Raw genomic sequence first — 12568 nt, 5'->3', positions numbered from 1 at the left:
TAAAAATCAAGAATGTGGGATACTGTTTGTCCATGATTTGAAGAGCCCAGCGCTGCTGCCGACAAGGGAAAACCAATTATGCAGGGAGACCTACCTGGCACTTGTGCAGGTGAAACCAAAGGGAAGATTTGCTTCACCATATTTTCTTGTCTTTGGCTTAGAATGAAGTTGGTTTGGAAACATATTCAGCGATGCTCCATCTCCTGCTTTGCGTTTGTGTGGGAGCCCCGTGCTAGCAGTGTGGAAGGCTTGTTTTTTTTGGTTTTGTTTTGTTTTGTTTCCCTTTTCATACCGCCCCCCCCCCCGCAATGGCTCTGCGCCTCCCCCCCCCCCCCCCTAGGGGGCAGGCCCCCCACTTTGGGAAGGTCTGTGCTAGAGGGTGTGGGGAGCCATAGGCCTGTCCCCCAGGGCATGAAGCAGGCATGGAGGAGATCCAGGCCTCGACATCCAGAGGCCCCAGAGAGCGAGAGCCAAAGGAGGATCATCAGAGGGGCATTCGTGCCACCCTCTGCAGAAACTGCTGTGTCACCATGCAAATACTTAATTTAAAAAATAGTGTTTCCAAGCCACAGTCTGGCATTGTTGTGTTGGATATCTGCTCTGTTACAAGGCTGTAAGTGCTGCATCACTGAGAATATTCCACTCGTGGATTTGTTTCCAAGCAAACAAAGTCATGCACACAATGCAAAATCAATGTGACCTGTCTTGAGAACGAAGCAAATGAGCCATGTGGTGTTTGAAGTCCTCAGCAGACACTCCAATAGTAACATAAACTAATGCACTCGCTTATTGTTGCTTTGAGTGGAAGATAAATTCATTGCCACTTTTGCTAGAATTCAAAACATGTTCTAAACTCCCACGTTTGTTTGCTGTGAAGTAACCTCTCAGACTGAACTCGTGTCTCAATATTAGTATTATATATACTGTTGATATTATTAGTCTGTTATTAACAAAGACTGACATGATTACATGCAACAGTTTGTGAAGTACAAAAGGCAGGCTGGTCATTTTCTTTCTGCTTTTTGCTGCATCATGTCTCTGGTCTCCCACCTTCAGCGTTGTAATAACCAGCTGTAGCTTTAAAAGTTCATTTTTTATTGGTACACTACCTGTTCATGTTAACCTTTTTGTGGTATGTGATATGTGAACAACAGCTGTAACGGCACCCTGAAAACAAGTGGCTCTTTAAGGTTCTTATATTGCTGAGTCACTGGGATGTCACCGTGCCTCACAAACACACCCTCAGTGATGCAATATGCTTTTTCCCATTGAGCTTAAGTTTCAGTCAATAGTACGTAACATAGGACAGTTTAACTCATTTTTATAGGTATGATTACGATGTTTTTGTTTTGATTGAAGACAAATCCCTTAAAAATGCTATTGTGTGACCGATTAATGGCTCAGAATATTTTTTTAAAAAGCAGTTGTTCTTGTTCAGATCACTCCCTGTGATGTCAATCAGAGGGTGGGGTGGCCTGACCACTAACTCTTAAGAGCAGCTGAATCCAGTGATAACCGCTGCACACACTGGGATCTAGTGGAATATCAAAGTGAATTTGAAACTTCTGTCCTGCAACATGAGACAGGTATACAGTATCTAAAGACATATAAATAATTAAGAGTAGAAGATGTAATGAAAAAACAAGGAATTGGTTTAAATAACTGGCCTCCAGCGGGGTCCTTGGACTAAAGCAAATGGAAGGAACCTGTGAGGTAGTCCAACAGTTTGACAACAATGTTACACTTTTTTGGGAACTGGAACTCAAGCGTGTGTGTAAAGCAGCTATTTTCTGAAGCTTCTGCTTTAACTGTAGGCTATTTCATAAGACTATCCACATGACGTGAAGCACGGATGATGTGTGCAGATCTGTATGCTCAGATTTAAAACGGCAGGTGAGGGTGGTTTGTGTTAAAATAATGTTTTAAAAAAAGAGCTTTTCTTCCTTCCCTCCAGTTAGGCAAACATGTGTTATCAAAGGTTCAATGAGCACTACATTACAATAGTGCCGCTAAAGCAGCAGCTAAGATATCACTTAAGATAAAAACAAAAAAGATGTGCACTTCTGTGTTTCTTTTGCTGAATAACTACAGATGTCGCCCTTCTTTTGCTTCTCCAGTTGTGTTTCAGAGCTGTAATTGCGAGTTATGTAACATGCACAGTTCAAATAATTAGTAAAATATAAAGAAGAGTTATTTCTTAAATGAGCGTTCATTTCATATTTATGTGGCATTTCCTGGAAGGATAAGTGATCCTGTTTGTGTACTAAAGTCGGTTTTTCAAGTACTACGTGATAGCGCCATATGCGGTGTAGAGAGACCACGACTTTTAGATAACGTCCCTTTGACATAAGACGATTTCCCTCATGGTTATTGCACATATGCTGCCTGATAGGTAAGCCACACCTACTTATCTAGTCAAGCTGGACTATGAGATTGCACTTTTGTCAAACCCATTCAAAAACGGAGAAGGAAATCCAGCATGGATGGACAACTTGTAACAGTGGGGCTGTTGAGTGTGAGAAGAATCTGGCATGGAAAGTTTTCATTGGTCGCCTAAAGCAAAGATCCCGCCCGAACATTAACGACATGAAACGCGAGTGGTCCATATTAATACAACCACGCCCTCGGTCGATACGTCACATGGGCGCTGGAACTCCAGTAGTGATGATGTTGTGGTTATCCATGCCGCCGTTACCTCTCTTGAGTGTTGTCTGGTAAGGGAGAGCTTCTGGTAGAGCTCCCCACGCATGGAGTTGTGCTCGGACCGTGTGGTGGCAACGCTGGATATGTCGCAGAACAAAAGCAAAGACGAGGAGCCTTTCAACAGTGACGGGGACTACGAGAGCTTGCCACCTCATGTCTCCGTGACGACCCACATGACAGCGGGAGCAGTGGCTGGCATACTGGAGCACACAGTGATGTACCCCGTGGACTCTGTCAAGGTAACTCACCGCGAAGCACAAGTTCACACTTGCTTCGCCGCCACAGATCATTCACCAACAAGCTCCAGAGCAGCGCTAACTGTCCCGACTGTCTACCATAGCTCGCTAACGAGCGCTAGCTATAAAATCTCCGGGCTGCCCATCCTCGGTTAGCCTTGGTGTTAGCCTTCGTGGTACGAGCTGGCTGAACAAACTAGTTTCACAGGCTCGTATGAAGTAAATCAGAGTAAAGAAATATGATAGTTAAACCAATCAAGTACAAACAGTTTCGTTTCTTTTTTTCTTTTCTTTTCTTTTCTTTTTTTTTTTTTTTTGCTTCCTGCTCGATACAACGATTAACTTGCTAACATGTGAAGCTTCCTCAACGCCCGGTGTAACCTTAATTCATAAGAGGCACATATTAGCAAGGTTAAAGCAAAGTTCAGAATCACGGTTTTATTTTCAGCCAGTGAAGCAAGTTAGGTATTCCCACAGTCGTTGTAGGCAAAGTAAAGGTCAGGTCTGAAGTGTGGTTACATCACATATCAGACTTTTTCCAATATTTAAGGCAAGATTTATAAACACCTTTCTGTAAGTTATTACTCTGTAGTGCACTTAAAAGCACACTTGTGGTCCCACACACCCTGCCACCCCGACTAGATGATATCACTAATTAATAAAGGCTAACAGAGTCCTACCAAACTGTGTTTGATAATGTGGTTATTATTGTACTGCAGTCTACATAGAGCTTCAAAGTGCATATACACTCGTTATATACAGTGTGTGTGGCAGTAAACAGGTGTTATGTACAAATCTAACCCACTGTTTGGTTTGTGACCTTCGCTGGGTCGTGATGACCCTTCTACCAGGTTAAAGCTGTTGGTCTAACAAAAAAGCTGGTCTGTGTTCTTCAGACTCGTTGAAGCAGCTGTAGTTGTCTCTGCTTGTTTAAGGGAAACAAACACACTACACGATAGATGCAAATTTATTAGTTTATATATTTTGTAAGTCAGTACAAGAATAATAATGACATTGGCTTATAATTTGGCACAATTTTCGAAACTGTGAATGCTCCCAGTTATTTTCTCTGTTTTCAAATATGAGTATTTGATGTGTTTGCTACTTTTTGTTAAATGTGGGCTGCTGTTCAGACAGAACATTTTAACACAGCGTGTGATCTTGGTTTCTCACATTATTACAGGCATCACCATCTATTAGCACAGGAAGAAAATAATGAACACAATATACATTTCATACAGCAGTTACACTCCATTAGAATGAGAAAGCCCATGTTTGATCTTGACTGCTATTTATATAATACTACTACTAATAATAATAATACTAATACCAATAATAACTAGTAATGACAAATGGCAAGCCAAGAACATTTTATTTGCCTTTTATTTTTTAGCTTTGTGTAAAACTGATCTAGTGTAGGCAAAAGGTGAACGTGAAGCAATAAAGGATTAAATTACTGACTCTTTGGAACAATAATGAGTACAGATTATTTAGTTTCATCTAAACACAATGACAGTAAGTCATGAGTAGGAATGACTGGATTTTTAATTGTCTAACCTGTTTTGGTTGTACACTTGATAGTTACCAGACAAGTTTATAAAGAGAGGAAAGTCATTTCTCCCTCCCATTAATGCCATGTTGAAACTAACACCTAAAGGTAAGTGTTCAGTAACATAATGAAATGAGGGTCCAGTTTTGTTAAAAAAAACTTGCATCTGTAAAGTAAATAGTAAACTGGGCGGTTTAGGTGTGGTGAACTTTGTTCCTTTCATTCCTCTCTAAATCCTGCTCACCAGTTATTTTCTAACAGAGTGGCATTGTATTGATGGTGCTTTATTTTGTAGTGCTGCAGTCTCCTAACAATAATTTTGATTCGGCACAGACAGCTTGATTAGCATAATCCATAAAAGACACTCGATCCTCTTTCCCCACAGTGTGATAGTCTTGACATATTTCCACACTGACCTGTAGGCCCTTTGTTGCACAAGCCTTGTTGCTGCTTCCTCTTGACTTTTCAAAGTTTTCATAAGCGCAAAGAGCTGTGGATGCACTTGCTCGGTCCAGGCTTTATACAGTTTTGAAATTTTCCATTTTAACCCATTTACGTTTTCCACATTACACAAAAAAGACAGATGAGATTTTAAGAGATTGGATTCAGAGCACACTGTACTTTATTTCTAGTTAACAAACTCAAATTAGGAAGCTGTGTGGTATGTTTCACATAGGTTTTGAAATGCGAGTTGCAGAATGACTGACTTGGTGTTATTTTGAATTTCAAGCCTGGCGAATCAGGCTGACAATCCACTCACTGTATGTTTCAGTCTTCCAGTAAAACATGAGACTCATCTGGGAATCAGGGAGGGGCTTCTGTTACTGCTAGGAGGGGTGTCTTATCTTTGTTGCACACATTCGGAATCAGCCTCACACAGCAAAGGGTGTGTGTGTGTGCAGTTGCGTTTCTCAAGTGTTGATTAGTAAACGGCCACAGAATCACAACAGACAAAGCTAAACTAAAAGACAGGACAGTGTAAGCCATCAATGGTCATGTTTTCTTTCAGCACATCATAAAGGCCGCATCGATATTTGCTTCTGGGGATTGTTGTATTACATCAGCTGACCATAGTAAAAGATATATATAAGACCATGAACCACCTATTTTTTTTATTTATTTATTTTTTTACTAGTACCTGAAAACACCATTATAATATAATCTGCTTTAAAAAATCATCTCCACTGTTGGACAGTTTTTGCATTTAGTCTCATTTTGAGTTCATAGCTGCAGATCTTTCTTATCCATACATTTTACACCATGGGCCACATGCAGCCCACTTTGATCTTAAGTGGGTGAGACCAGTGAAACTCCACTTTGTGTCAGTGTAAAGACATTTAACTAAACATGTAATCCCTGATGTCTTTATATCAGTGCAGTTTCATCAAAATTTGTATTTTTTTAATGTGATATATATGTAAAATAAGTGAAAAACATCTGTTTTAATACTTTCCTGTAGTCATAATAATGTACTTTTATTTCTATGGTAGAACATTTCTGTAGTAAATGTAGTAGATACTTGAAAAACTGAGGTCTTTATCAATTGAAAAAGTTGTAAAACTTAAGAAAATACAGTAAAATGTACAACACACACACACACACACAAACACACACTTCTTAAAGCCATCCAGTGGGCCAGATTGGAGTCTTTGCCAGGCCAATTATGACCTCCAGACCTTATGTTTGACAACCCTGCTTTTTAAGCTTCTTACTACACAGGCACTGAGTGTGATGCATTATTAGTATTGGAAGGTTAAATAGTGTTATTCCCCAGTTTTCATTTCACAGTTTCAATTCTAAATACAAATTCCCGGGCTGGTTTAAAATCCCTTATTTATAATGTTTCCTAACATGATGCTGAACCTTAGTCAGTTAATTTCCAGAATTGATCTCTTGGATTTGGTTACAGCAGAAAAGAGTTATGTGTTGCACTTCAGATGTTTTTATCATGTATTCAAAAAAGTTACCACAAAAATCTAAAACATTTGCTGCTTGTGGTTATTGTGTACCCAGCATTATTTAATGTTCAGAAGAAGTTGGGGGTTTAAAACAAGACCAATTAAATTACCTCGCAGTTCCTCTCCTGATGGTGTGTGACTAACCATTCATATCAGTTCCTCTGTTTTAAGAAGACAGTTTTGTCTTCTTGTGTGTAAATGCAGTGGAACAAGCTTAAACGTAAATTGCACTGCCAAGTTTTATATGCCCAAAGTTCCCAAATCTGTGTCCTGCGGAAATGTAATTGATATTTTATTGTCAACCCAAAGGAAGGAAACACAGGGGAACATGCTGAGGAAGATAGACTTGGCCTATCTCCTGAGCCAGCCCTAGATCGCCCCGCAAATACAAACATGCTTTGTGTTGTCCAGAGAACTTGGCATGATGGAGTAAAACAAAGAGCTGCCACAGCCTCCTACGCCAGCCTGGGAGAGATAGAAATCACTCAGACTCAGGCTGTGACACTGCCAGGAGCACTTACTGTCAGAAAAATATAACACTTACAAGGACAAATATGCCCAATAGCAATGATTTGGCTTATATCAGGTGCTGATTTTAAGGCCACACTTGTGCGTTCATACCAAGACCTCAGTTGGATAATGTAACTGTTGTGCTGGAATAAATGATAAGCGATCTTTATTATTTTCTTCAGACAAGGATGCAGAGCCTGCAACCGGACCCAAATGCACAGTACAAGAGTGTGTACGAGGCTCTGAAAAGGATCATCCGGACTGAGGGGATCTTCAGGCCGCTGAGAGGTCTCAACATCACTATGATTGGAGCGGGGCCTGCCCATGCACTCTACTTTGCCTGCTACGAACGAATGAAACGCTCACTGAGCGACGTCATTCAGAGCGGCGGCAACAGCCATTTAGCCAATGGTACGAGTTTCTGCATCTCAACACAAACCACTTGACTATCTACACTGACTGCTTTTACCGTAGACTAAGCATCACAAGACTTGGAGGAGCTGAGTTAGGAGAAGTCATATCCTGTTTACAGTGGCTGGGACAAATCCCAATCGCAAACACGAGAAATCCAAACAGCGTGTGTTATGATTGGGATATGCCATTTAAGCCAGTGTCTTTTTTTAGTAAGAATGGTAATCCAGCACAGCCTTTACTGAAATGCCAAAAATAAGGGTGATATTAGTCATAAACTAATATGGGGATGTCTTCTTTTTATTACTGCTTCAGATATTTGACGTGTCAACGTGTGTTTGTTTGAATAGGTGTGGCTGGTAGTGTGGCAACTGTTCTTCACGATGCAGTCATGAATCCAGCTGAAGGTAAGAACTGAGAACATTTCCTAACAAGGTACTTCTTTGCCTTTTAACAGTGTTGGTATTTTGTCCTTTGTCACTAATCCTTCTAATAAGAGTTATCTGTGTATGAATGCACTTTTTCCCTCTGTCCCGCTCAGCTTAGCTGTTGTACAAAGTGCACCTGAAAATTTACTTTAGCAAATGCACTGAATGAATTTTAATACGCAGATTAAAGTAGTGTGTGCTTTTTATTTCTCTCTAAGTAAAGTTTTCTCAGACTTGCACCGCATTCCTGCTTAAAATTAGAGCTCTTAAAAAAAAGAAGGGCTAATAAATCACTTTATGGTTGTTGTTGTTTTTTTACCTTTTTTATCAGAGATATTGTGTGCAAAGCATGAAATTATATAGAATACATGCAATCAAACACACTAACACCCTTCCTGTTTCCAGTGATAAAGCAGAGGATGCAAATGTACAACTCTCCGTATCGAGGACTTTGGGACTGCATCCGAACTGTAACATATACTGAAGGCGTTGGAGCCTTCTACCGCAGCTACAGCACACAACTGACCATGAACATCCCCTTCCAGGCTGTTCACTTTATCACCTACGAACTGATGCAGGAGCAGTTAAACCCTCACAGACATTACCACCCCGGTAGCCACATATTGTCAGGCGCAGCAGCAGGAGCCGTTTCCGCAGCAATTACTACTCCGCTCGATGTCTGCAAAACACTGCTCAACACACAAGAGAACATAGCGCTCAGCTCCATGAATGTCAGCGGTCACTTGACCGGTATGGCGAACGCTTTCAGGACGGTGTACCAGCTCGGTGGTCTGTCAGCCTTCTTCAAAGGGGTCCAAGCTCGGGTTATATACCAGATGCCCTCCACCGCCATCGCCTGGTCGGTGTATGAATTCTTTAAGTACTTCCTGACAAAGCAGCAGCTGCCTCAGGAGCATGAGGCGGGACCTCGCCCTCTCTAACAGAAAGTGCGTTTGAGCAGCACACAGGTGGGCTGATGACAGAAAACTCCGACATGAAGGTGTAAGAGGTCTTGGTTTTTTTCCACATGCTGCTGATGAAATAACATGAGTCATTTTCGCACAAGGAAGAATGGTGGGGGTGTGGCAGAGAGAGAAACACTCCTAACAGTGTGTTATTTTTCAGTTAATAATGTTCCACAACCATGATATGCAACAAAGATCACTATATATATATATATATATATATATATATATATATATATATATATATATATATATATATACATATATATATACATATATATATGGATGGATGGATACTTGTAGAAGAGGTGATATTGTTCTTCCTCCAGTCCACAAACTCACCAACCCCAGCTTTTCCAAACTCTCCCATGTTGTTTGTTGTTTCTGTTTCTTAATATTGGAACTCTATATTTATTTTCTTAACATGTGTGTATGTGGGTGCGTTTGCACAGAACCATCACAGCACATTCTTTATTTGCACGTCTCTGCTGATGGGACAGCTACACGTTCCAAGTGCCTTATAAGCATATAAAACCCTGCTTAACCCTTTTTCCTTTTCTGTTCTCGACATAGGAAATCTTCCCATATTTACATTTTCTTTGGTCCAAGTTGCATCATGAAAAGCACACAATTCTGTTAGAATGAATTATGAATGAATACAGGCTCTTTGTATTGGCATCAGTCACATCTGTTAAACGCACACATAAATCTGCATCAATTCTCCTGATTGTTTTGGGGTTTTTTGTATTTTTTATTTTTTTTTTTAAATTAAATACTAAATACTTTCTTCCTGCCCCCTGAGAGATCCCGTTTCTCTCTCGGCATGAAGGTGTGTAGGCCGTAGCGGTCCAGCTTTTTGCCTGCACAGAACTGCAGTGCATCTGAATCACGCACAATTTAAAGATCGTTCGCTGTTACTGAAGACAGGCAGCTTGTTTATGTGTATTCAAAACACGAATACACAGCGGTGACTATTTCCGAGAAGCCTCTCTGTTAGCCTGGTGTGATGTTCAGCTTTCGTGTGAATCGTGCTGACCGTGAAGATTAAAGCTGTACATTGTATGTAAAATGCTTTTTTATTTTTATCTTCGGCTTTAGCCGAACACGCACACCCCCTGTGATGCAAAGTGCAACGTGATGACTTGACGTCAGACGTAGAGCAGGGCGATATGGCCAAAAATATTTATCACGATATATATTTGAAAATTTGCGATAACGATATAACCAACGATATAATTGATGCGAGACAAAATACAACTCCACAACATTACTAGCGCAAAAAGACAACCTTCCATTTATTTTCACTTAAACAAGAAGCTGGTTTTTATGTACATTAAAGCTTTATAAAAATGTAACAGTGCAAATGCAAATTCCTTGCTGAAAGTTTAACCAAAAGGCATTTCCAGTAGAAATGGGCTGACATATCCTGAGCATAACCATGTATAATATCCACTGAAGTTAAAAAGAGGTGCTTTGCAACATTAAACTGCAGTGTGCAGTACGCATTTTTCGGACCATAAGGTGCACGGGATTATAAGGCACATTAAGCGAAACAAAGCAGTCAGATAAATCAAACTTTATTAAACTCATTCTTCTTGCTTCCTCCACTTCTGTACCATTGATTCATTAATGTTCAATTCTCTGGCAGCTGCTCTATTCCCATGTTGTTGCAGTATATTAATGACTAACCTTGTATTGTGGATGGATTATCTCAGTTGTTCTCCTGACTGAAGTTTGGTCCGTTTACAGCATCCTGCCATGCGATTGCATTTGTCTCTAACCATGAAGAACCTTCACGTTAACTTTTATAAGTGGAAAAGTGTTAGTGTTCGTCCTCCAGCTTCACTGTTTATGTTATGCTAACATAGCTGTGTCGCTAGCGATCACGTAGCACATCATTATATACCAGCTAGCCCAACTTCAGTAACCCTACAAACGTCACTGCTGTTTAGTTTCCTGTCTTCATTTATGTTGGAAGTGATAGCAGAGCTGTACGTTTGATTTTTTTCAGAAATCTCTCAGTCAGAACATGCAATATCATGCTTAGGTAACTAGCGAAACTAGCGAGCTAACTTCCGCTAGCTTCCTGCTAACTTCTAACTCCGTTAAATGTAATAACTTTTGTTTTCATGGATGCCTGGAAGTTAAACTTTATAGTTACACCTGGTAAAGCAGCAATGCTGATCGTTTTATTAAAGATGAAAGAATTTAGACAGTTTTTAACTCTAAGTGATGCTGCAGTGTTGTTTGACCTGAAGCATACTGAGTTTAGGACCCAGATTACTCCCAGATTTAAGAGCATCTTAGTCCGACAAATATGACAATAACAACGGCCGCTTGCATGTTCTGCAAAAAATGTGCTTTGTTGTGTATCTGACAGACAAACACCAAACCAGTTCCACATCACGGAAGTTGCACCGTTTTTACAAACCAATTCTGGTTCATCTGTTTCACTCAACAATCGGCCATGTGCGTATGAAAACAAAGGCACCGCGCATGCGCGTTTTACTCCCATTCTATCGCGATATTTCATTTTCCTATCGTTGCCTAACATTATACCGGTATTACCGTGAACGGTATAATATGGCCCAGCCCTAGTCAGACGTACACTTTGTTACCATGAGGTCAGTAAAAACTTGATCGCATCAGTAAGGGTAAGCAGGCATTGTTATTTCTTTTATTTTCACTCATCCTGTTGTAGTTAAACGTTTCCTGTGTGCTCTCTGCTCTTTTCAGCCTATTGTCATTTTGCCAGACCTTGATGTTATCCAGAAAGCAGTCAGATGTATTTATTTTGAATTAAGGAGGATATTTTTCTTACTCTGGAAAAGTTTGACGCATTCTCGTTGATCTCGCAGCCCCTTCAGCCACCGATTCCTCACATTTGTACAGTCGGGTAAATGATACTAAACCAAAGACAACCTATGCATTCTACTTTTAATCTGCACGATGTTGCGTGCCTGCCTGCGGTGGATTTTTATTCCACTTTTTGCGATGTAGTTTTCACTCAGTAGTGTTAAGATTTACAGTCACATCTTCAAGTTTGGAGCTCAGTGATGTTCTGAGCAAACGCCATTGGACTTTTATTTTTTGTTGTTGTTCTTTTGAATGTCATAAAAAAAAGTTTGAATTAATCTTGAAAAACTACAGTGCAACCTAATTTTTTACATAGTGATATGGTTGACTTGGAATAGACTACATAAACTATTCATATTGAATTGTTTTCACATGGATGGATAACATGTTTCAATATAAAAGTAGATTGATGTTTCAGTCTGTTGCACACATTGTGTCTTTTTTTTATTTTATTATTATTTTTTTTAGTTGGATCCGCTGAGGAAAATCTCAGATTTTGAGGTATCTGTTAATAACTGAGATATAAAAGTAGTGTCAAAAGTATTTTGAAACAGAAAAGCTGATGTTCTATGTGGGAATTTGAATAATGTAAATATTTTTATGATCTTTACACGCAAAAGTGAGTGTCATCTCCAGTGACAGGAATGCTTGAAAGTTTGACCCTGCAAATACAAAATGATTGTGATAATGCTGCTACAGTATGCAACACTGGAGCTGAAATAAACATGTAAGTGAGAAATGGTGCCCTTTTGTGTTTGATTTTTCTGGAGTATTTGTGTTGGGAATGAGTGTTGCAGATTGGGGAAGATGTTTGTTCTGTTTCATAGAACAACAGCAAAAGGTTTTATAGTGGAGTTTGATTTAAAGTAGCATATTTTACAGTCCTGATATATCATAGTTCTATTTGAAAAGCAAACACGGCGAAAAACCTTTTTACTACTGTTTGTGTGAA

At 39.8% G+C, this 12568-nt stretch overlaps 1 protein-coding gene across 1 annotated transcript; it reads left to right on the top strand.

Moving 5' to 3' along the window:
- The first annotated feature begins 2502 nt into the window (after nt 1–2502).
- On the top strand, nt 2503–9533 carry slc25a37 (solute carrier family 25 member 37). Its single transcript, XM_085425200.1, has 4 exons — nt 2503–2942; nt 7139–7367; nt 7718–7774; nt 8201–9533. The coding sequence occupies exons 1-4, from the start codon at nt 2748–2750 to the stop codon at nt 8734–8736; spliced, it is 1017 nt and encodes a 338-aa protein (XP_085281326.1). The 5' UTR covers nt 2503–2747; the 3' UTR covers nt 8737–9533.
- Nucleotides 9534–12568: the final 3035 nt, after the last annotated feature.

This window comes from Rhamphochromis longiceps, linkage group LG12, assembly GCF_057381845.1.
Source record: "Rhamphochromis longiceps isolate RC_006_pf linkage group LG12, R_longiceps_female_GT1.1, whole genome shotgun sequence".
Taxonomy (NCBI): Eukaryota; Metazoa; Chordata; class Actinopteri; order Cichliformes; family Cichlidae; genus Rhamphochromis; species Rhamphochromis longiceps.
The sequence above is the reverse complement of the archived record's forward strand: the minus strand, read 5'-3'. Positions and strand labels throughout refer to the sequence as shown.